Below are 24992 nucleotides of genomic sequence, written 5' to 3'. Positions count from 1 at the left end.
GGGTATCGCCTGTAGATCAGCTTCTCGGAGAGGTCACTTCATTTAACGATCAGCATGTAAACCTGCCACAACAACATGTCATTTTAGAATGAAATAATAATGTTTCATTTCTTATGCAGGCAGACGCAATTAACTGGCCGACTGATGACGGGGCTGCTGCTCCATAGAATAGACCCATTTAGGTTTCCAGAATAACATCTTGATGAAAGGTATAGATTGAACAAAGCACGCCAGAGCTATATACAGAATATATAAACATAATCTGTAAATGGAACTTGAAGTATTGTAGACTCTGGATATGACAAGTACTTTAACTTTTAATACTTTAAATACATTTAAGTACATTTAGTTTGAGATACTTTTGCTTAAGTACAAATGTCAGTGTGTGATTTTGTGTTGTGGTATTTGTACATTTAGTTCAGTAAGAGGTAAAGTAAGTAAGTACGGGTAGTAGCAGCTTTGTACCATAATGGACTATAGTAATGTGTAAATAAGAAACTTGAATTTGGAGTTTTTGAATAGAGAATGTGTGTTGCATTATGATTTGGTGACGGGGAAGCAGCGTCTCCTCACCTGGCAGGGAAGGGATGATCCTGTCTTTCTTCTCGATCTGTCCCGCCTCGATGGGGAACATCTCCTTCGGGGTTTTCTGGGAACCGAAACACAGCTTTATAGGACGTAGATCGTAACTGGATGGAGTTATTATTGTATTGTTATTTCTATCATCACCGCCAGATTTCGTTGTGCTACTTCTGCACCAGTTTTAGAGCCACACACACACTTGAAATATAATCCAATCCTCAATCCTGACAGGTGCGCGCTAACCCTTTGGAAGGTTTTGGCAAGCGGTTTAAAAAACATTAAAACTGACCTTATTCCACCTTGAACATTGAGCCCCTTTAAACGTTGACAAACCTTCAGATCAGTCGACCGAGCCTCCAACCTTACTCCCTGTTATGGAAGGGAGTTGAGGTGTATCCTGGCCCAGGCGTGCTGGAGATCTGCTGCTGCCCTTGTGAGAACTTCCCTGGACTCTGCGGTAGGATGGACCTTCAGGGTGGAGTTTCTGTTCCTCCAGACAAAAGCGGAAAGCCGACACTGGACCTGCCGAGGCTTTGTCTGCTCCCCGGCCTCCATTATTCCCACGCATTATGTGCCTCAAGACAAAAGCCCCGAGACAGTGAACAATGGCTGGAGAACCCACCTGTGCAAATGCCCCCTCCCACTGCCTCACCTTTACACCCACACACACACACACACACACACACACACATACACACACACACACACACACACACACACACACACACACACACACACACACACACACACACACACACACACACACACACACACACACACGCATACAATAGAAACCCAAAGTCTGCTTTGTAACTGCCATAGTCCTCCCCCACCCCCATAGAGGGGTGGGGGAGTGGGGGTGGGGGTGGGGTTACCTTCAACTGAAAATCCACTATGTGGATAAAAATCCAAAATTAGGAAATATTTGTGACTGTGTATATATATTTATATATACACACTGATCAGCCACAACATTAAAACCAATGACAGGTGAAGTGAATAACATTGCTCCTCTCATTCCAGTGGCACCTGTCAAGGGGTGGGATATATTATTATTATATATAAACTGTTTTATTATTATTATTATTATTATATTAAGGATATATTAGGCAACAAGTGACAAGTCAGTTCTTGAAGTTAATGTGTTGGAAGCAGCGTAAGGATCTGAGCCACTTTGACAAGGACCAAATTGTGACGCTAGACGACTGGGTCAGAGCATCTCCAAAACGACGGGTCTTGTGGGGTGTTCCCGGTATGCAGTGGTTAGTACCTACCAAGAGTGTCCAAGGAAGGACAACCGGTGAACCGGCAACAGGGTCATGGGTGTCCAAGGCTTATTGATGCACGTGGGGAGCCAAATCTAGCCCGTCTGGTTCTATCCCACAGAAGTTTTACTATAGTATACTACTAGTAGAACTGTAGCACAAATTGGTGAAAAAGTAAATGCTGCTATGATAGAAAGGTGTCAGAACACACAGTGCATCACAGCTTGCCGCGTATGAGGCTGTGTAGCTGCAGACCGGTCAGAGTGTCCATGCTGACCCCTGTCCACCGCTGAAAGCTCCTACAATTGGACACGTGAGCATCAGAACTGGACCATGGAGCAATTGAAGAACGTGGCCTGGTCTGATGAATCGTATTTTCTTCTCCATCATGTGGATGGACGGGGTTAGGGTTCGATCCGATCGAGCATCTGTGGGTTTTGTCTTCATATATTATTTTCTGTAAAAAAAATACATTTGATATACTGTATTCATTTTTTATTTTCGTATCATATATATTTTAGATATTGTTTGCGCATACAGTTTCATAGTTGATCGTCACTGGCAACACGTGCAGGATAAATTTGCACAAACAACACAAACAACTTGTTAACTTGATCATAAGGAAGTTGTTTGTGGAAGGAGTAGGCCAACGTGTTAAATTCACAGACGTTTCTATTTCTAGTTTCTGTTTGCAGCTTCAATGTACAAATAATAGTGAATGATGGAAAGAAAATAATGATTTATGATTTATTCAATATTATTTGTATTATTATTATAATCATTATTGTTATTATAATTTTTATTATTATTATTTTTGATAAAATTCCAATTACACAGCCTCCATAATTCTCTATAAACTGGTGAACGTGTCTCGTTGTAGTTGCAGTACTACAGAATAACACTATTCCGGTTGTCCACCAGATAACGCTGCACTAATTTACTGTTTCACCTGTCACTTCCACAGGTGTGGCAGAAAACTGGAACTCAACAAGAACATCAGGTAAACTACATTTACATTGAAGCTGTTCCTCAGGACAGCCAGATCTGCTTTTTCTTTTTCCTCTTCCTATTAAATGCGTTAGGAATTCCTTCTCACGTTAAAACCATAGAAATTGGGCCTTTTATTTGAAATTAAAACATACTCTGGCCACAAATTCAAACAAGCAGCCTTTGTTCTGCCACGCCCAGACCGGATCTACCAGTAAAAAAAACAAAAAAAACCCCACATTTAAAATGGACGCCTGTAACATACAGGGCTTGGGTGGTTTCATTCAAAATGGCTGCATAGTCCCCCAAAGAGAGAAAAAGGAACATTATGGCTGGATCCCTTTGCAACTGAAATCAAATGTAATTTAAAGGCTTTAATTCATCATCGAACAGAATCACATTGTGCAATATCACATACATTAAGAAAAGCACATCCAAAGTGTCTTTCAGTCTTTCGTCTTTTCGTATTAAACCAGTACGATCATGCACAGAAGTAGGAGAGGACCATTTTCAGATTTGTAAACAAAATATTTATTTTTACTTCATGAAACTCCTACATGCGGTGGTTCCTCAAAACAACCTCGACTAACACGGTATAAAACTTCAACGCAAGGGACAGAAGGTTATGATCAGGAATACAAAATTCACCACATGATAAACAACAATAAGATAAACAACAATAAAGTGAAGGCTGGAACACAGAAACAACCCCTGTGGCTTCCTTGGGGCGGGGTTCTGTTCTTTTTTTGTTGTTGTTTGTTTGTTGAGGTTTTTTTACACCTTCATGACCGTCGAGCTTTTAAAACCCTCAAAACTCAAAACCCTCAACAAACATCCCCCCCTTCCTCCGCCCGCCGGCCCCGTCCCGCCTCCTCAGACGTAGTCCTTGCTGGACCGGGGGACCGAGGCCTCGGAGCTGGCCGCCTTGTAGCGGGCCTTGTACGAGTCGTCCTCCTTGCGGGGACAGTTGCTACACAGCAGCGCCCCGCCGAGCAGCAGCAGGGCGCCGGCCCCCCAGCCGATGTACAGCGCCGCGCCCAGCTCCCTCTTCTGGGCGCTGACCATCAGCGGGTTGTAGAAGTTGCGGATGATGGTGTGGGCGGTCCAGCAGACGGGGATCAGGACGAGGACGGCCGCCACGATGAAGCACACGCCGGACGCAATGCCCACCTTGGCCTTGGCGCGCTCCTCCTGCACGCAGTTGGTGCACTTGCCGCCGGCCACCGCCATCAGGATGGCCATGACGCCCACCACCACGGACAGCACGGTGAGGGCCCGGGCGGCCTGCAGGTCGGAGCTGAGGGCCAGCATGGAGTCGTAGACCTTGCACTGCATCTGGCCCGTGCTCTGCACCACGCAGCTCATCCAGATTCCCTCCCAGGAGGTCTGCGACGTGACGATGTTGCTGCCGATGAAGGCCGTCACCTTCCACATGGGCAGCGCGCACACCACGATGGCGCCGATCCATCCCAGGATGGCCAGCGCCGTGCCCAGCATCTGCAACCCGGCGGACACCATCTCCGATCAGGGCCTTCGGTTGCTCCTGGATCAGAGGGTTCTTCTACGCGACGGGCGGTTGACTGGAGACCGGTCTCAAAGCCCTGTTGTGGACTCTTGTGGCCCTGGTCTTTCCTTTGCTCTTTGTTCTGGTTCCTGGTCTTTCTTTTGGTCTTTGTTCTGGTTCCTGGCCTTTCCTTTGGTCCTTGTCCCGGTTCTTGGTCTTTGTTGTAGTCCGAGTCTTATTCTGGTCTCTGGCTGTGTTTCTAACTGGGCTGGCACTGCCTCCGATCAGCCAAATGGAAGACAGCCCCAGAGGGGAACAGCTTCATATGATCTGAGGTGAGAGAAAAGGGGAGGGCCGGCCGGAAGCAACACGACCAACCAGTTTCACAGGTCCTCTAACTCCTCCACCACACACACACACACACACGCACACACACACACACACTCACACACACACACACACGCGCGCGCACACACGGACACACACACACATACACGCACACACATACACCCACACACACACACACACACACACACACACACATGCACACACACACACACACATGCACACACATACACACACACATAGACAAATACATTTAATGGGAACAAAGGGAGAAGGATTTCGAGAGAACTGGCATACCGTGTATTCGGAGTCTTTGTTTTTTTTAAATTCATACCTGTATTTGAAATTCTGAAAAAGGAGCAGCTGCCAAGGCCGGTGAGATAGTGAGTTATCTGGATAATATAAGTAAAATAAGTAAAATAAAATAATGGCCATGAAAATATAACAACAAAAATAATATTGATAAAAAATCAATAAAACCAACATAAATCAAATTATATTTAACTTTAGCTAAAATTCATATACGAATTTGACTATTTTCAAACTGGACTTGATTTACTTATTTTATTCGTGGACATGAACAACTCAGCTTACTAATAATATTTGATTTCATTTTAAAAACACATTGGATCACAGTGTGAATTCTCTAAACCTGTTTACATATATATATATATTTTCCCAGACATCCTAAATAATAATAACCCTCCACAGTCGAGGGCATCAAGTGATTTCATAATTATAAAAAAAAACAATAGTAAAAAAAATAAAACAACATAGAATATACAGTCATAAGGGAGGTGTTGAAGTGTAATGTGGTTCTAACAATAAAAACACTCATAGTTAAAGGAGCGTGACTCACATGACTTAGATCATATGACTCTTATCCTTTATGTCTCCCTTTGTAATAAGTAATAATGGATGAATCATCTTCTCAGTTTTGCCTGAAGATGAAAGAATCCAGACATTTCACACTTTACTCAGTGTCTGGCTCAACTCTTTGAATTGGACTGAAAATTGACATGAAATGGAAAATGAAGAGCTGCGCCATTTTGGCATCGGGGTTGACTGATATGCCCCAGCACATTGTATTAAAGCAACAAAAGCCGTCACTTTTTCAAATATGTCATTGTTTTCGTTCGTTTTGGGGAGCGATGCTCCTCAATTTGGTTCCTCAAATGGTAAACGTAGGCTCAAAATAGGTCTTGAGGCCTTAAACGGGCCCGATGGGCGCCCTCAGGTGGTCGGACCCCGCTAGGATTCACCATTTTGCCCTTTTCTGTGGTTTTTGATGATGACGATGATGACGATGATAATAATAATAATAAGTTATAAACTATGTTAATATAATAACAATTACAACAACAATATTATTATTATCAAATGAAAAATATGATGTGAAATTAATATTGATTTATTGTAGAATATAGCAATTATTGCCTATTTTCGTATATAGTATAAAGTAACCATATATATTTTTTCCAAAGACTATATTATTAAGTAATGAATTTGAACATATATTTAAATAATAGAAAAATGGGCGATTGCATCGTGATTATGTTTTGCCATAAAATTTCAATATATCTACATGCATTTTCGAAAAATGTATTGAGTTCTTCCATATATTTAAATGTATTATTTGTTTATATTACATTTTGTTTTCAACCACATGTCAGGGATGGCGTCTTCTTGATGTAAGCATGAGGTTTCAATTACATTTTTACTTTTTAATCACAATTCGAAATTTACAGACAGGGCTTTTTGTATTTCACTCAGGGAGGAAACAGAGGGAAATAAAAATGAAATAAAATAGAAGAAATCAAAGAAATATATCCACAATCAAAACACTGTTTATATTGGGTTTTATTGGGACAAACACGCGGCGGATGGCCACCGTTACCGCCAAACTTTTATTAATTTTTTTTCATTTTTAGAAAGGTTAAAAATACGGGACATTTACGGGAAATATTAAAACGGGGGGACGGTGGGAGGAAGGGTCAAACACGGGAGCGTCACGAACTGGGTTTCGCGTCCCAAAAGATGACGAAACGGGAAAACGGGAGAGCTCGTTCTTTTTCCAGTAGAAAATCTTATAACAGTAAAATACTGTTACTAGATTCTTTTTAATCTAAAGTCAGTTGTAATTTATATATTTTATATAATTCATATATTTATCTATTGTATAATAATATATGTATAATTTATGAATTGTTCATAATGTGTTACCATATAAATGATTATTATTTTATATTTTTATAAAATATATTATTTTATATTTATATTTTTAATTTATACTTGGCTGTCTTTGGGGTTTCTTTGTCCACACTGTTGCTTTATCGAAGTGAATTGTCTGTAGAGAAACGCACCAATCCTCACCACCACAAATTCCTTGTGTATGAAAAATGAGTGATTCACATTCAGATTCAGATCCAGATCCAGATTTGTTGTGAGTGTCATTTTAAAGTTTGGAGTGAGCCACGTCGTCAAGCCAAACGTTGGACAGTTGACGGCGACGGCAAAAGGAAAACAGGAGCTTTACTATCCCTCCTTTGTTGTAGTTGTTGTTGCTGTGGACTGTGTGATCCCTTGTTTAAACTCCAAACAGCTGCGGGCTGTTGCACCGCCCACCAGTGACCTGCTTCCACATCCACCATGTTGATGTTGATGTTGTTTTTTTTGTTGTTCTTTTAACCCTCAGGGCTCCTAAACATCCACTACTGTCCTCCATCGACAATATGGAAAATATGGTTTATTTCATCTGATCGTCCCTATTAGGCCTCATGATATCCTCAAAATAATGCTCAGCACTTGAATTGCATTTTAAAGGTTTTTGTTGTTGTTGTTGTTGTTGTTGTTGTTGTTGTTGTTGTTGTTGTTGTTGTTGTTTTTCGCATTTCGTGCATCCGGGTAATGAATGTCTGAGACGATTTCACCGCCTGGTTTCACCTCGAGCTTTCCTCCAATCAGAGAATGGGGGTGTGGTACAGGTGTCACCATGGAAACCAGAGCAAACAAAGCAGGTTTTACCTGCTTATACCAGCTATGGGGAGGAAGTTGTTAACACTCACACAAAAGTTTAGAGGAGGAAGAGCTATATATCTGTCTGTCTGTCCATCTGTCTGTTTGTCTGTCTGTCTGCCTGTCTGTCTGTCTGTCTGTCTGTCTGTCTGCTTGCCTGTCTGTCTGTCTATGAGTTGCTAAATAGATTAATGTCAAAAGGCTGGGGAATCAACTGTGGTCTGCGGAATGAATTTATCGAGGCAGGGAGCGCCAAAGGAAAACATTAAATAGTTTAAAAAAAGTGCAATTAATACTCATAGTGGCCTCAATTCAAAAAATATATAAATATCTAAGAATTTAAATCTTAATGTGTCGCCTATGAGTTGGTGGCCCACTTGCAGCCCCCTCGTAAACCACCTGCGGGCTGGATGTGGCTGATGATATACAGTACAATGTAATATAGTGTATTATACAGTACATACACTATATACATACATACATAACATGTCTATCTAAACAGCTAATTAAGTCATTGTGATTTTTTTCATTATTAATTAATGCTTTACATTTCTTATTTATTTCTATATTACTTTTATTTATATTATTAGCACATTTTATTTCTGTATTATACCAAACTTCTTTATTGAGGATTCAGTTTTGTGATTTTGTGGTCTGCTGTAAATCACAGTTACCTTGATTGAATATGATACCAATTTTGAATGTCTTTCATTAATTTGCTAATATTAGGTGTTTAAAAAAAAAACACCAACTCCTTCATTCATTCAAGTCATTCTTTTGCTCATTTAACCTTAAATCTTCAATGTAATTATATTGCATATACAGGGCAAAAGAAAGCTGAGTAAATCCAAATGTCTTCCAAAATGGTTCAAACATGCCAGGAAAACGAACAGCGGCGAAGAAACCGCTGAGGTGAGTAACAGAACATTTAATATTCACGCAGTAATAACTCAAAATGCAACAGCAGCAGTGAGAAACACACACGTGCCCCGTTGACCTGAACACTGTGTTGTGCGTAAATGTAGTTTAAATACTCTGAAATCATTTATTTGTACAGTATGCTGAAAATCTTATCTCACCGTACAAACATTAAATGTTTGCCCTCATGTTTTCTTAAAACCAAAACCAAAATGTATCTGGAGGAAGTTGCCTTTATTACACGTTATCTTATCGCGGTTACAACGGGCGGGAGATTATACGGACATTATAGTAATAGAGACTAATATCAAAGAGTGATAGAGGAAACGCCAACACAAAGGAAGTCTACAGAGATTTACAATCACAACCTCTGGCCTTTTTTTTTTTTGGAGGGTTTCCTTTTGTATTTGCTTGTTATGAGAATAAAGCCGAATTTAGAACGGAAATATCAATAACAGGAACAAATAATATCTGTTTTAAAGGTTGACCATGAGTCACTGGTTTAGTCATCCGGCCTTAATGATACATAATAAATAATAGATAAATTATACATGTCAGATACTGCAGATGTTATTCTGTCCTAAATCGATGACATCAGGTAGATTCACAGTGGATTAAAGGGTTTAAAAGGAACAGTAGAATTTAATAATGGATAAGTTTAAACTACAGCAACAGTAACTATTTTGTTATTTTAGTTCATATATTGGACACTGCAGAAGTTTAAAGTTTCTGCTGTGCTGAATTCTGTGGTTCAACTTTTAAAGGTGAAAATATGAAGCTAAATTATTTGAAATGACGGGTGGATCAAAGGAGCATTTGCATTTAAAATTGAATACATTCATTCAAATCATAACTTTTGCCAATAAATTGGCGGCCTTCTTGCAGTACCCTGGCGGACCACTACAGGGTCCCTGACAACAGGTTGAAATGAACATCAGAAGCAAATGATTATGAATTGAGTTTATTTAGTTATGTATTTATTTATTTGAACCCGTGCCTGTCAGCGGGCTGAGCACAAAACACGGGGTAATTGTTCCATTGCATCTGAGGCCGAGTTACTCTGCAGGTGGAGTTCAACTTCTCAACCTGCAATGCAACTCTTTATTAATCAAGATCATCAAATCATCAATCATCAACCGGCTTGACGCCCCACCTGGCCGCAAGCCCTGAGCATGCGCCCACATAGTCGAGTACGCTCAGCACAGGGCACCCCGACTTCAACTCCACGGGGGAAAACAGAGCCCCCCCCAACGCCCGCAGACAGCCAGACATGCAGCCCCTCCACCACCGCCGGCACCCGGGGCACCCGCCGCAGGAAATCCAAGCAGCGGAAGCAAGGCCGACGGCCCCGACCCACCCCCACGACGGGGAGCAGACCGCGGGTCTCGGCTGGCCGGAAACAACCCGACACCGGGACCCGAACCCAACCGAAAGGGGGCCCCTGAACCCAACCGAAAGGGGGCCCAACCCGGTCATCCCCTGGCCAAACGCACGCCGGAAACCCCAGTGCTTAATGTGTGCTGTTTGCGTGTGGAGTGGAAATTGCGGGGTGTTGGGGTACGAGTCATCCGAGCATGTCCCACCCCAATCACTCACAGCCCACCTGCCCTGCAGACCCTGGTCTGGTGGTGTGTTGTTTGGAGTGAGACTTATGTGTAAGACGGGTGTGTTTTAATACTCAGCTATAGTATCAGAATTGCAGGACAGTCATGACGTGCCGGCACAACAAGGCAGGAGTGTAACAGGCCAGATCGCAGCCACCCGCCACACCCCGAACCGCGTAGCTCGCACCCCACCCGCCCCGTAAAAACCCCACGCGGTGAACGTACTGAGCTTGAGCTCCAACACTGGGAGAGATGGCGCAACCAGATCAACGCAGGAGTGTAGCGGGCCGTACAGCGGGCCAAGTGGGCCGAGAGCGCCAGAGAAGTCATCCAGGTGCCATGCTTTGAGTCCGCCTCCCCTGAAGGAGACTGCCACCAAGGCCGCCCGCACCCTGCAGGCCCGGCCAGGCTCAAGTGCCCGCCCGGCGCACCGGACCAGGCACAACATCCCACCAGCGGATGAACAGACCAACACAGATGGATGAAGAGTGTAAATTACAGTAAAATTAACTGATCAAGTTTTAAAGGTGGAAAGTCTGTTTTTTTATCTGTGAATGTACAGTAAGTATTACAGGTTAGCAATAGTCTTTATATATATCATTTTTTCAGCATAATTACCCTTTAATAGCCGCTATAATCAGTAGTATTTATAATTATTGCTGATTGTCTGACCTACTGAATAGAGGTTTGACAGAAAGGTTCAAGGTCCTGAGGGTTTGTAACACATATGAAGTATGTGTTAATACGTCCAAACTGTAAACTCCAGTTCATTTGCCCTCGATATAACAAGGGAAGCAGTCTATGAAAAAATAATAATGACAAATAATACCCAAAAAGCGCTTTGAGAAGGTTGCATTGCATGTCCAAATATATTCATTCATCCAAATATTTATTATATAAGTTGGAGGCAGCACACTTGTTGTACCCTCGTAGACCAGACAAGGGGGCCAGCGCTGTTCCAAATCGATTACGTCAGGCAGATTGAGCGTAGATTATATACATCAACAGCATTTTTTATCATTTCTGATTGTCTGACCTACTGATTGCTGGAGGTTTGCTGGTGATTTGTCAGGAAGGTCAAAGTCCTGACGATTTGTAACACATGAGGATGTGGTAATACGTGAAAAATTGGTCAAACTGTAACCGCCGATCCTTTTGGCCTCTGTATAATACGGTATAGCATAGTTTAACCAACTGAGCCACTGGTCGGCAAGCGACACTATGCTGCGACATGATGCAAAATTCACAAGCAGGTTGGTTCATTCTGCATAACAGGACAGTTTGAAGGGCGTCATGTTGTCGCAAGCCGTTCGTTATTTGACTTACCGTAACTACTTATCCATTTTCTTATTTATTTGATAGGGATAGATACAATATACATCGACAAACTGAAAATAATAGATTAAAACAGTGAGGTAAAAAAAAAAAAAATTACAGCAAGATGCCATAAAACACACAATTAGTAGTAACATAACTGCAGAAAACTAGACATGAGTACAAGTTTGTTGCTGAATGAACCAGGATTTGGTCACTGTCTTAAAAGTGGTGAAGTTTGCAGCAGATTTCAAGCGATCGGGCAGCGAGTTCCTGGACTTTGCTCCTGTTACACAAAAAGCCGTCCGAGCAAAAGGCAGAATGAACATTTAAAACGCGTGCCACTTCAAGCCGCTCTGGTGGATTTGCTGCAGCTCCTCGGTCTCTCGATGTATTTACAGAACAGCTGAGGAAAGTTTGCAAAACTTCAAATCTTGCATTTACTTGAAATTGCGGCAGTGACGGAGCCTTATTTGCACTCTGTCTAAGATTTTCAAGCCACAATCGTACAGACACTCTTTCGATCTAATTTATGTCCCGCTTGGCCTGGGCCCGGGTGGTTAAACCGTAGGACAGATGTGGATATATCAGTGAATTTCACAACAGCAAGGCACAGTCAAATGTCAAGCAATTTCTTATCGTCTCGAAACAGCTGTGGTTGGCCCTCGATCGTTTTACAAATCTTTTGAGCATGACTTTTAAAATTGAGCTGAGAATCTAAAATGATCCCCGAATACTTCACCCCTGTTGCGTGTTCAATGAGCTCATCTTTAATTCTAACAGTTGAGGATTTGGTTGCAGGTAGCCTTTTAATGGAAAAAAACAAATAGAGTAGTGTCAAACAGGAGGCATCCAGCCAAGCTGATATGTTTTCTAAGTTTCGTCCTCCATTGGAGAGTCTTTCTGTATTTACGGCACTGCTCTACACTTCCCTGTTTTACGAATTATCAGTCTTAAATAAATGTAAAACTGAAGATAATTGTCTGACGGTAATTATTTTCATTTTAAGTGTTTAATGAAAAACGTAAAATTGGGAGGAAATCCTTGGCGGGGCTGCGCCGTTGCTGTGCGAAATCCTGACGGCGGGGTTTGAAAATAATGGAAATGGTCCGGTGTGGGGTCCCCCGCCCTCTGTTTCACACCCTGTACTACTAAGTCAAACGGGGTCTCCTGTTTAACTTAGTATTTTATGCTTTATATACACAGTATCATTATTCCCTATAACTTTGAGTTCTTTTTTTCGATAACTTTTGAGTTAAGTTTCAACAAGTTGCTTTCGGGGTGCGTTTTGAAAACCACCGACTGCTGCCCGTTCTGCTTTTGAAAGGGCAGCCTGTGTGACAGGTGTCTCTCAGTCATACAAGCAGGATCTTCTGCGAGACGGGAAACGCAAAACATTTGCAGATGAGAGCCCCGAGCCGGGTGTGACACGTGAACTCGCTTGGACGCTGACAAGCGTTTGACCAGTTCTGTTTATCTCAGATCAGACGTCTAACAATGATGTCATAGTGGAAAAGGTCAATGCACGCTCTGCTACCAATCCGTCAGACCTGGACATGAACTTTGCCATCAAACTCATTCAATTCAAGGCTTTCATGTCTGACTTTGAGGGCAAGAAGCGCCCGACTCAATTGATGTAATGATGCAGCCCAATGTTTTCGTGGCACCTCAGATTGTTCTTACTTTGCCAGTGACAAACTGCAAGGGTGAGCGATCTAGTGGATGATTTTAAGAGGAGAAATGCAAGAAAGAGGATATAGGAATATATAGGAAAGGTGCGGAGGATGCTCCAAAAGACATGTGCCGAGAGGCCTCATGGGACCACGATTTGGCCTGACAATCACAATTCATTTTTAGGGTATTTGTCGGATCATAATGTTTCACAAGAGCATCCAAAAAAATCACTGCGGTATTTGGGAGTGGTTTTGGCACTATCTGCAAGTGGGAAGAGCCGGCGCTGGCAACCGGGGGACGCAGCTGCAGAAGATTGAGGCTCCTGTGGTACCACCTCTCTCTCTCTCTCTCTCTCTCTCTCTCTCTCTCTCTCTCTCTCTCAAGCCCCTTTACCACATGGAATCCGTAACATTGCTGGTAAAAAACGTTCCCACATTGACCTCCTTTACGGAGAAGTTGAGAAGTATGGAGTCTGTTCCCACATTAGAAGACTGTTACAGATACATTAGGTAGTGGGTCAGGGTTAGTAAGTTATGTTCAGTGCAGATGCGATCGCTTGGACAACATTTTTTTCTTGGATCTCAGAGACCAACGCTTTACCTCCTGTCTCCACCGCCTGGGAGGGACACAGGGAGACAGAGCCCCCGTCCCCGGACGTAATAATGTTAATAAATAATGTTATTAAGTCAGTGTGATCATGTTCAACCTGTCCTACACCCTCTGCCTCCGGAGAATGAACGTGCTCCACCGGTTCTCCCTCTCCCTGTTCGCTCTTCCCTCTGGCTCCGCGCCGCAGTGCAGCCGCTGGGCGGAGGCAAGCGCTTGAGCCCGATGTCAGCGCACCGCACCCCTAACTGTGAAAGACACGTCTAGGGTCGGAGTGGCATTTTTAAGAAGAACAAGAATAAAATGTAAGAATATAAAGGTCCGTCTTCGTTGAGACTGGACGGGTTTCAGTTTCTTGTCTTTGCAGCCGAGCTCCACGGTTCAGGTCAGACTCGCCAGTTTCCGAGTTTTTTTTTTTCTTCCGGAAAACAAATACATTTTGAAACATTTGTACAAAATAAATATTCGCAAAAACCCACTATTTGTGCTTTATTTGGATTCGGCTCCACTGCATCTTTACGGCCATGTTACTGGTTCCATTCCCACACACTTCCATTCACAGCCGTTCCGTCATTTTCCTGGAAATCATACTAGGTCGAGATTGGGTAAATTTACGTAAGGACTTTTATGACATTGCCGGTAGATTTACAGCTTTCAGTGCAAGTGGGAAAGGGTCTCTCTCTCTCTATCTCTCTCTCTCTATCTCTCTCTATCTCCCTCTCTCTCTCTCTCCCCCTTTCTCTCTCTCTCGCCCTCCCTCTCTCTCTCTCTCTCTCGAAATTGGACTATCCCGGTAAGGTTCGACGAGCCCAGTAAGGTTCTGTCTGGTTCCTGAACTCTAACAAAATAAAAAGGATGTAGAATTGATCACATGAATGTGGGAAGAAATAGAGAGAGAAATGACTACGACACCTGCCAAGATCTAAAGTGCAGATCTAAAGTACTGTACTTCCACTCTGCAAGTCTAGTTACCTATCAACGACATAAAGTCCTTCCTTGGCCACTCATTACACATCAGCAACAATAAACTGGACGCGCCCAGTGCTACTACGGGCAAAAGGCCAATACCATAAAAAAAAACCTTGTCTTTACTGGAAAAAAATAAAAGGAAATGATTGCACGCAGTCCCCGGTGGTAAACAAAGGCATTGCCCTGGACACACCTGACTGGCGTTGGGGTGTAATAAAGGAGTTGCAGATAAGCATTAGCAACTCCCTGACCAACAGCAGAACACTGGATAACTACAGCTGAGCAGGCACGTCCGTGTCCAAATCAGCATTCGGTGCGAGGTTCATCTGCGCCAGATTCCGGGAGGGGAAGGAGGTCTTCTCAAGGAAGGAGAGTTAAGGGATTTGGTGCGAACCAAACAGTGAAAACCGCCAAACAGTGAAAACCGCCTAGAACCGCCTAGCAATCTACTTGCCAAACTTTGAGAAGCCTATTGGGACATACGCTTGAGGACGAAAGTAAGAAATAAAGAAAGACTTAGACAGAGGACGAGGTCTTAGAGAAGGTCTTGGAACGTCACCGAAGGACTGAACTTCCTCCCGGAGAAGCTTCCCGCGCGGGATTTGCGATGGCGTCCTTCGGGCTGGAGCTGGTTGGGGTGACCCTGTCGGTGCTGGGCTGGCTGCTGAGTGTGGTGAGCTGCGCCCTACCTATGTGGAGGGTGTCGGCCTTCATCGGGGCCAACATCGTCACGGCCCAGGTATACTGGGAAGGTCTGTGGATGAGCTGCGTGGTCCAGAGCACGGGCCAGATGCAGTGCAAGGTCTATGACTCCATGCTGGCGCTGCCCCAGGACCTGCAGGCCGCCCGGGCGCTCTCCATGGTCTCCATTGTGGTGGGCGCCGTGGCCCTGCTGATCGCCATGGCCGGGGCCAAGTGCACCAACTGCATCGAGGAGGAAGGGGTGAAAGCTCGGGTCGTGGCCTCGTCGGGGGGCGCCTTCATCGCGGCGTCCCTGGCCCAACTGGTCCCCGTGTCCTGGTCGGCACACACCATCATCATGGAGTTCTACAGCCCCCTGGTGCTGCAAAGCCAGAAGATGGAGATCGGAGCGGCGCTGTACCTGGGCTGGGCGGCCGCCGCCCTGCTGCTGGTGGGGGGCTCCATCCTCTGCTGCAGCTGCCCCCCGCAACAGGACAAAACCATGAGGTACAATGTCCCCCCGCGGAGCCGCATGGCGTACTCCGCCGCCCCGAGATCCATGACCCACAGCTCCTACAACAGGAAGGACTATGTGTGAGAGGACAGGGGGGTTATGATGGAATGTCAGTTATATAACAACAATACTAGTATTGTATACACACAATACAACAATACAACAATACTTTATCCCCAAGAGGGGAAGTTAAAACATCCACATGGTTGTTAATTTCGGGAAGGCCGTTTGGCTGAATTTCATTTGAACATGTTTTTCTTTTAAATGTCAATTCGCAGGGGAGAAAGCTCTCGTCTCAGAATAATACAACCATACACCTGTTCTATCACGTTGTTTACAACTGCTGAGTTTGAGCTACGGCAACTTATGGAAATGAATGGAAAGATAGCAATGTTTCGGAGGGGGGGGCAGCCAAGATATTTATTAAAACGACTTTGTTTCTTTGTATGTTTTTTTTTGTTCCAATCACTCTTGTAACTCATCGATTGATTCTGAATGTTTTATATTAAACTCTATGATGCCATAAAAGATCTACTATTTTGACAACAACCCGCTGTCGTGTCTGTGATTCAGTTTATGAATTGTTTGGTTTGGTGTTATATATCAAATATGTATTGTAAATGATATATTGTGAATAAAAATATGTATTATATTATAATAATATATGATCATATTGAGACTACAGTATACCATGTACTTCTGGGTTGTGTTTTTCTACGCTTTACTATTTTCACTATTTGAAAAGGATAAGTGACATCACCATACAGAATACAGAAAGCTTCAAGGGGGGGAGAGGCTGTGAGAGGGGAGAGCACAGGCAGAGCACATTTTTATTTCCCAAAGGCAAAAATAAGGAGAGCAGAAAATGCAACAATGATTACTCAGAAATGTACTACGGTACACAAACGGAGGTGAGTATTCCTCCCCTCCGTGGCCGGTCTCAGTTCAATGTTCCTTCAGACATCCTAAAACCGAAGACCCATCGTCAACTTCCCGTCGCCATTCGCTGCCCTCTGTCTGATGCCTGTCAGAACCACAGCCATCGCCGCAGCCTTGCAGTTTCGATCTTGCGACACAAAAGCTAATTCCACTCTTTCTTTCTTTTTTTTTTAAAGTGGAATATGAAACATTTTCGCAACTGAAAAACATGGGGACGGTTCAATTTCATGGTTTATGATTCACACACTAAATGACGGGATATCTTCTGTGATCAGGACTGTCAGTGGCACACACACTTACTGGCTGTTTCATTGTTTGAATAGTCAAATCGTCCTCGTCAAATCAAGGATTTGCCGAGGAAGCTTATCTTTATTCTTCAGAACGAACGTGCACAACTCAGTTTCAGACTCAGTAATGACGAAGCAGTATCGGTTCAAACCTAGGATGCACAGTGACTGATACTGGGATGGTGTGTGTGTGTGTGTGTGTGTGTGTGTGTGTGTGTGTGTGTGTGTGTGTGTGTGTGTGTGTGTGTGTGTGTGCTCAGGGTGTCCTGGATGCTCTATTTGCTCTGGGAGCAGTAGATCTGGTTCCAGGAGCTCTGGGATTGTTTCCCTAACATCACGGAACGGGGAAGTCACCATTCTTACAGCCACAAGGCTCAGAATGGCCACGTTTGTTTTCTCTCTGTGTGTTAGGAGGTGTGTGTGTGTGTGTGTGTGTGTGTGTGTGTGTGTGTGTGTGTGTGTGTGTGTGTGTGTGTATGTTTCTACCCAAACATGGTTTCTAAGCAGCCAAAGGCTGATATGTTTGGCCTTGTCACTGAAGGGGGGGGGGGGGCGTGTTGGGGTTGTAAATAAATAAAATTAACTGTCGCTCCTTCCCTGCTATTTGTGGTCCTAAGATATGGTCATGAATGTTCATAAACATAAAATATTTTGAAAACGAAAGAAATAAGGAAGTTGGGTTCCCGTTGGGTTCCCTGCTTTGATCACGTCAACTTCCTCAATCCTAAATATTTCCTCCTTACTACCTATAAAACCATAATACCATAACACATAATACCACCTCATTATTATCAGCACTGACTTAGGGACTTTTATTTTGAAATGACAGGTGTGTGACTCCGTGTTTGTGTTTCTCTGCATGGGGTGAAGTCTCTGAATCCTATTTCTAATTGTACTGTTTCAGTAAATTCTCCATGTATGCAAGGTTACCTGATTGCCCCTCCCCCCACTCCCCGCTGCTTCTGCTTCTCTCCACCCATATCTCACTGCAGGTGGTGTTTTGTTTGCAGGGGCTGTGACATCATCACTGCAGGGACTCCACCCTCCCTGCTCACCTGCCTCCCTGCTCTCCCTGGAGGTATAAAGGATCTGCGTCTCCCTGGCAGCATCTTTCTCTACGGCTGAATCCCTGCACCTTCCAAAGGACCAAGGCAGGATCCGCAGGAGAGCAGGCTGGAGCACAGGAACCTCACAGGAACCCGTTTATTTTCCCAAATACCTACAACTTTTGGACCGGTGGGCCTTCTGACTTCACTGAGGACAGCAGCCGTCAAAACCAGAAGGCGTTGAAACCCGCGAGAAGAGCAGGATGTCGATGGGTATGGAGATCGTGGGCATCGCCCTCGGAGTCTTGGGTTTCATCCTCTCCATCGTGGTGTGCGCCCTGCCCATGTGGAGGGTGACGGCCTTCATCGGAGCCAACATCGTCACGGCGCAGACCGTGTGGGAGGGCCTGTGGATGAACTGTGTCACCCAGAGCACCGGCCAGATGCAGTGCAAGATCTACGACTCCATGCTGGCCCTGCCCCAGGACCTGCAGGCCGCCCGGGCCATGACCATCGTGGCCATCATCCTGGGCGTGCTCGGCGTCATGGTCTCCATCGTGGGCGCCAAGTGCACCAACTGCATCGACGACGAGGCGGCCAAGTCCAAGGTGATGATCATCGCCGGGATCTTCTTCCTGCTGGCCGGCCTCCTGGTGCTCATCCCCGTGTCCTGGACGGCCAGCGTGGTCGTCCGCGACTTCTACAACCCCATCCTGACGGACGCCCAGCGCCGGGAGCTGGGGTCGGCGCTCTACATCGGTTGGGGGGCCGCCCTCCTGCTGGTGGTGGGCGGGGCCATGCTGTGCAGCTCCTGCCCGCCCAGCGAAAAGAGGTACAAGCCCCCCCGCATGGCCTACTCCGCCCCGCGCAGCGCCAGCGCCGGGGGAGCGGGGTACGACCGGAAAGACTACGTCTGAATGCCAGCCCTGAGCCGTTTGATGAGGAAGGGATATGAGATATGAACGAGGAAGGGGATGATTTGTCTCCTTTCTCGTCGTTTTTTTTGTTTGTGTTTTCTGCTTATTTGATGCATAAAATTAATCACGGGTTCAAACCCTGAGAAGACTCCGAGATGAAGACACGCGTGTCGTGGGGGTTGCTTCCACTGCTAAGCTTCTTCATTGTTGTTGCTCATTGTGCTTTGTTCATTGTTGGTTTTTTTTTTCCATGCCGTCTATGATGTTAGTTTTATAGTAATACTACAGATGACCAACAGTGCGTGAACGCTTCTTCTAATTAGTGACTCCAGACATCCGTAGCTGACATCGTATCACATCAGCCAGCAACAAATATCACCTTCGGTTGGCGCCGAGGATCTCAACGGCTTTCATTGTGTCGCGCCGTCATAGGACACCATGTTTCCAAAACGAGCCAGTAGGACCGGTTCCTGCCCCTCTGGACCTTCACCGGTGAACTCTCACTGCTGTTGCTAGGAAGCGTGAGCTTCCAGGAGCAGCCAAGTAGGAGGCCCCCTCACCTCACCACCGAAACGTGTCGACACCTCGGCACCAGAAGGGTTCCCCCCCGGAGCCGCTCGAGGTGGGTTCCCCTAGGTTTCTGCACCAGCTTCAGATCACCGCCCTTGGCCCACACATGGCATTTACGCTCCGTCTCCAGTCCCGCCACCAAATCTCTCGAGCCCGAACGCATGGCGCCGATTGGGCGGCGCGGTCCGCAATGGTCCCCTCATTTCACAATGTCAAGAGTGAAGATCGTTGAAGAAGGCTATTTGAGAAGACCCTTCCCCCCCCTTGGCGTGGAGGAACAGCCAGCGTGGTAGCACAACACCCTGATGGCCAAATGAAAGCAGGGGGACTCATATTAACACCCATGGGGTTTAGAATGAGCAGGTTTTTACACATACTTGAAGCCAGTGGTTCTCAACCTGGGGTCCGGGGATCCCCCCAAGGTGACCTTCTGCAGGTTCCGAGGGGGTCACCAGAAAAATTATAGATTTTTATATTATTTACATTTCATTTCCGAGACGTTTGCATCGTCCGAGAGTGTCCGGATATGGCTGTTTGGATCCCAGTTTCCACTGTTACCTCTCTAACTAGAGCATTGACACTAAATCATATCTAACGATAGAAATATTGGTCTCCGCTTGGGGATCCCAATCGGAGACTAAATGTGATCAAACAAAAGGGTCTGTGGCCTCAATAGGATCAAACTGAGGCTCCTTGATGTGGAAACAGCTTGATAATGATCACTTTAGGCCATGGAGCATATTTAATACAACATATAGACATATTTACTCTTACTCTTTTTATAGGCACATTGTTTTATAGGCATGTCATCGCTATACATTTATCGACTTGAAATGTTACTGTTATTTTTATTAATATGCTTGTTCCGAAATACTTGCGCTTCTTTTGGCTGGTGGAAGATCTGCTGTAGCATAAGTAGTGTATGAACAGGGGAGGGAGGCGGTGTTGAATTTCACCGAAACTCCCTCTCCTTTTACATGGATTTGGTTGTTTGGTCGTGTGTGTGTGTGCGCATGTGTGTGTGTGTGTGTGTGTGTGTGTGTGTGTGTGTGTGTGTGTGTGTGTGCGCGTGTGTGTGTGTGTGCGCATGTGTGTGTGTGTGTGTGTGTGTGTGTGTGTGTGTGTGTGTGTGTGTGTTGTGTGTGTGTGTGTGCACAGTATGTAGGTCTGTGTGCGTGTGCGTGTGTGTGTGTGTGTGGGCACAGTATGTAGGTCTGTGTGTGTGTGTGTGTGTGTGTGTGTACATGTATGTGTGTGTGTGTGTGTTTTGCATGTATTTGATTATGGGAGTTTCTGTTGAGACTGAAACTGAAGATGGATCCGTGATACGACCCGAGGCCTCACTATCATCGGATGGTGTGTGTGTGTATGTGTGTGTGTGTGTGTGTGTGTGTGTGTGTGTGCGTGTGTGTTACTCTGTGTGTTTGTGTCTTTAGATTTGCGAGAGATTTACGCCATATTGTTTTTTGTTGCTCAAAACCAGAACTTCCTTTGTGTTTGCTATGCTGTATTTTAATACTTTATTATTGTGTAAAATGTGTAGTAGTGTGTGTGTGTGTGTGTGTGTTTAGGTTCATTGTGTTGTGATGTTAAACGTTAAACACAGCCTCTGTGTTTGACATACAAATAACCAGACGTTTCCGGGGGGAGGTTGTGTGTGTGTGTGTGTGTGTGTGTGTGTGTGTGTGTGTGTGTGTGTGTGTGTGCGTGTGTGTGTGCGTGTGTGTGTGTGCGCGTGTGTGTGCGTGTGCGTGTGCGTGTGTGTGTGTGCGCGTGTGTGCGTGTGCGTTTATGAAGAAGACAAAGAGAAAGGGGGGTAAAAAAGAAGAGCTGAGATAAAAAAGTAAAAGTGAATGAGTGAGTGAACAGTTTGTACATGTGTTGCACTTCCTGAACGTTTTCATTTAAATTTTATTTTATTTTCAAAAGATTTTGGTCAGTAAAGGCGGATATTTGCTCCACACTGTATGTGTAGAAATATGTATCACCTCCTGCTTTGAGTCTCATTTCATGTCACATAAAGTTCAATAAAAGTATTTGTTGTGATTAAATTGCTGTGATCATTTTGAACTATACACCGCGTTCCAAATTATGCAAATTATATTTTTGTCTGACTTTCCTAAAATGTCGATGCAAATTTTCAAGTCGTCAACGGTTAGGGAATAATTTGAATGTTATTGAACAAACCTCCGAATGATAAGTTATTTTTTCAAAAATAAAAAAAAACTCAAAATGCACTGTTCCAAATTATTATGCACAACAGAGTTTCAAAACATTTTATAGGTTGGAAAGAACTGAAAATGGTCATTTGTTGAATTTGAAGAAAGTGGTCAGTCACAAACTCTATATACTTTGCCGAGGTCATTTTCACACCTTCAGGGACCCTAAAGGGGCCTACCAGCTCTCTCCATGTGATTCCGGCCCAAAACATGACTCCGCCTCCTCCTTGCTAACGCCACAGCCTTGTTGGGACATGGTGGCCATCCACCAACCATCCACTACTCCATCCATCTGCACCATCCAGGGTTGCACAGCACTCATCAGTGAACAAGTCTGTTTGAAAATGAGTCGTCATGTATTTCTGGCCCACTGCAACCGTTTCTGCTTGTGAGCGTTGGTTAGGGCCCAATAGTAGGTTTATGCACAACTGCAAGCCTCTGGAGGATCCTACACCTTGAGGTTCGCAGGACTCCAGAGGCACCAGCAGCTTCAAATACCTGTTTGCTGCTTTGTAACGGCATTTTAGCAGCTGCTCTCTTAATCCCATGAATTTGTCTGGCAGAAACCTTCCTCATTATGCCTTTATCTGCACCAACCCGTCTGTGCTCTGAATCAGCCACAAATCTCTTCACAGTACGATGATCACGCTTAAGTTTTCGTGAAATATCTAATGTTTTCATACCTTGTCCAAGGCATTGCACTATTGGACGCCTTTCGGCAGCAGAGAGATCATTTTTCTTTCCCATGTTGCTTGAAACCTGTGGCCTGCTTCATAATGTGGAGCGTCCTTCTTAAGTGGTTTTCCTTTAATTGGGCTCACCTGGCAAACTAATTATCACAGGTGTCTGAGATTGATTTCAGTGATCCAAAGAGCCCCGAGACACAATACCATCCATGAGTTTAATTAAAAAACAAAAAATTTAATGTTTATGACACTTGAATCCAATTTGCATAATAATTTGGAATGCGGTGTATAGCATAGAGTATATTATATAGTATTAATCATAAAATATATATGCACAATACCACTGTCTCAAAGCCAATTTTGTTTAGCACTCATACACCCAAGAAACAGAAGACAAAATATTTTTGATTTTTGATTTAAATCATGGTTTTTCCAATGTTGTGGCCAAACGGCCTGTTCAAATAAAATAAAATAAAATAAAATAAAATAAAATAATACATCCCACCATCAGCATCCCAGCCCAGTGACAGTCTCCGTGGAGAGGGGAACATTCCTTCTATATTAAGAGGATCCCAGATAAGTTTTATCAGAGACGCCCCGCAGCGGCTTTACGACTGAGTCAACAACACTGCTTATATATAAATACTGATAAATGTTGTGAAACGCTGTAAGGAATAATTGGCTAGAACATATTACGCGATCATCGCTTTTGTTGAGCAACAGCAACAATTACAGTAACACACTCTGTAACAGTAAAAAAAAAAAAAGAAAAAAGAACTTCTACCCCTGGGATGCCAGATATGAATGTTCTCTGTGGGAGAGGATTCCATGAGTCAGTGACAGTCCCCCTCCCCCATAGGCCTATGCAGTGCAAATATATTTAACATTTATGACGGTAATGTTTTTTGGTCGTAATTCGATAGAAAGTTGATATCAAAGGACGACACAGATCTATGTTTGAAATAAGTAACATCTTCAGATGCATTGAAATATATCATTCATAATATATTCTAGAATATATTGCAGAATATGCCAACTACGGCCACTTCTTATTGTAAAACATAAATAAAATACAAATCTTCATAAATCTTCGTATAAATATGAAAAATAATATGAATAAATATTATTGTACTGATACTCTGTGCAATGACAATTAATTAAATGTAATCGAATCGAATCTCATCCACTATATAATATCAATAAATATAAATATATTATTTCAAATATAATTAGCAAACAATTACAACAAATATTATTAAAATAAAGGGAATTTCAAAATACATTTGTAAAAGAAAAATTCCAGAAATATCCCTTCGACAAAAACTTAACAAAAAAAAAGAAGATCTTCAAATGTTTCTCTATAAATCATTGTCTCACTATACACACAGGTGTAGGGAGCTCTTAAAACGTCACAAATGGCCCTTGCACCTAAAAAAAAAAAGGAAGAGTATAACGCAACGGCAATAAAAATCTATAAAGAGAAACAACTCGAAGATGTTCGATTGAGGAAATAGAATCCTGCTTTTTCCATGTCACCAAATAACACAAACGAAAAACAGAAACTGGAATAAAAAAAAAGATTTCTGGGTGTACACACACATATATATGTATAACTTTGTTATAACCTTGTTTCCAGCCTGGTGCACAAGGTGAAAATATTCAGTTTCAAGGTGGAAAATGTTGTTTCTGCATGAGACCTGTTCACTAAAGCGCTGGAAGTCAATGGAGAGCCGAAGCACACCGAAACCTCCCTCCTCCACCCAGCTTGCCTGGTCGCCATGGCGACAGCACCAGCCTCCTTCCCCCTGGAGACTGATGCTGTAGTGATGGTGACAGTAAAACACACGGTTGGATCTTTCAGTTTCCACTGCAAGCCGCTGGATTATAATATATATATATATATGGAATACACATAATATAATAATATCCTTATTACCCTTTTTTTAACCATTACAATTTGATCCAAATATGAATCATAAACACCAACAAAAATCAACAAAAGTAACAAGATCACCCAATGTCTGTAATTTATCCGGGTCAAAATAATAAATCAAGCTTGTATCGTTTCATTTAAAACAACCCCAAAACAAGTGTTCTCATTTGAATAGTGAGTAAGTGTAAACAGTTGCTGTGTTTTTAGTGTTTTTGTTGCTACCGTCCGTTCAAGGTCACGTAACAGCAGGCTGGCTGCTGCGTTGCCACGGCGCCCCCTGCCGCCGCTCCCCCGCCATGGCAGCTCCTCTACGTACGCGGGTGAACGGACGCTGCATTCAAGTCATATGGGAGAGATGGCAACTCGGAGAAGCTTGATTTTGTTTTTTTTTTTGTTTTTTTTTCCGAGCTCACCCCG

General features: G+C 43.8%; 2 protein-coding genes across 2 annotated transcripts; one reads left to right on the top strand and one right to left on the bottom strand.

Annotated features, from left to right (window-relative positions):
• Nucleotides 1–3349: 3349 nt before the first annotated feature.
• Nucleotides 3350–4565, bottom strand: LOC307240321 (claudin-4-like). The gene has a single exon (XM_080014067.1). It carries the CDS (start codon nt 4350–4352, stop codon nt 3708–3710), a length of 645 nt encoding a protein of 214 aa, XP_079870193.1. The 5' UTR covers nt 4353–4565; the 3' UTR covers nt 3350–3707.
• A 10825-nt stretch (nt 4566–15390) lies between these two features.
• LOC307239952 (uncharacterized protein) lies at nt 15391–19167 on the top strand (the record flags this gene model as incomplete). Its single annotated transcript, XM_080013528.1, has 3 exons — nt 15391–16058; nt 18215–18282; nt 18464–19167. The coding sequence occupies 3 exons, from the start codon at nt 15391–15393 to the stop codon at nt 19165–19167; spliced, it is 1440 nt and encodes a 479-aa protein (XP_079869654.1).
• Nucleotides 19168–24992: the final 5825 nt, after the last annotated feature.

The sequence above is a fragment of the Zeus faber genome (assembly GCF_960531495.2).
Source record: "Zeus faber genome assembly, chromosome: 14".
Lineage (NCBI taxonomy): Eukaryota > Metazoa > Chordata > Actinopteri > Zeiformes > Zeidae > Zeus > Zeus faber.
This window is presented reverse-complemented; position numbering and strand designations above follow the sequence as displayed.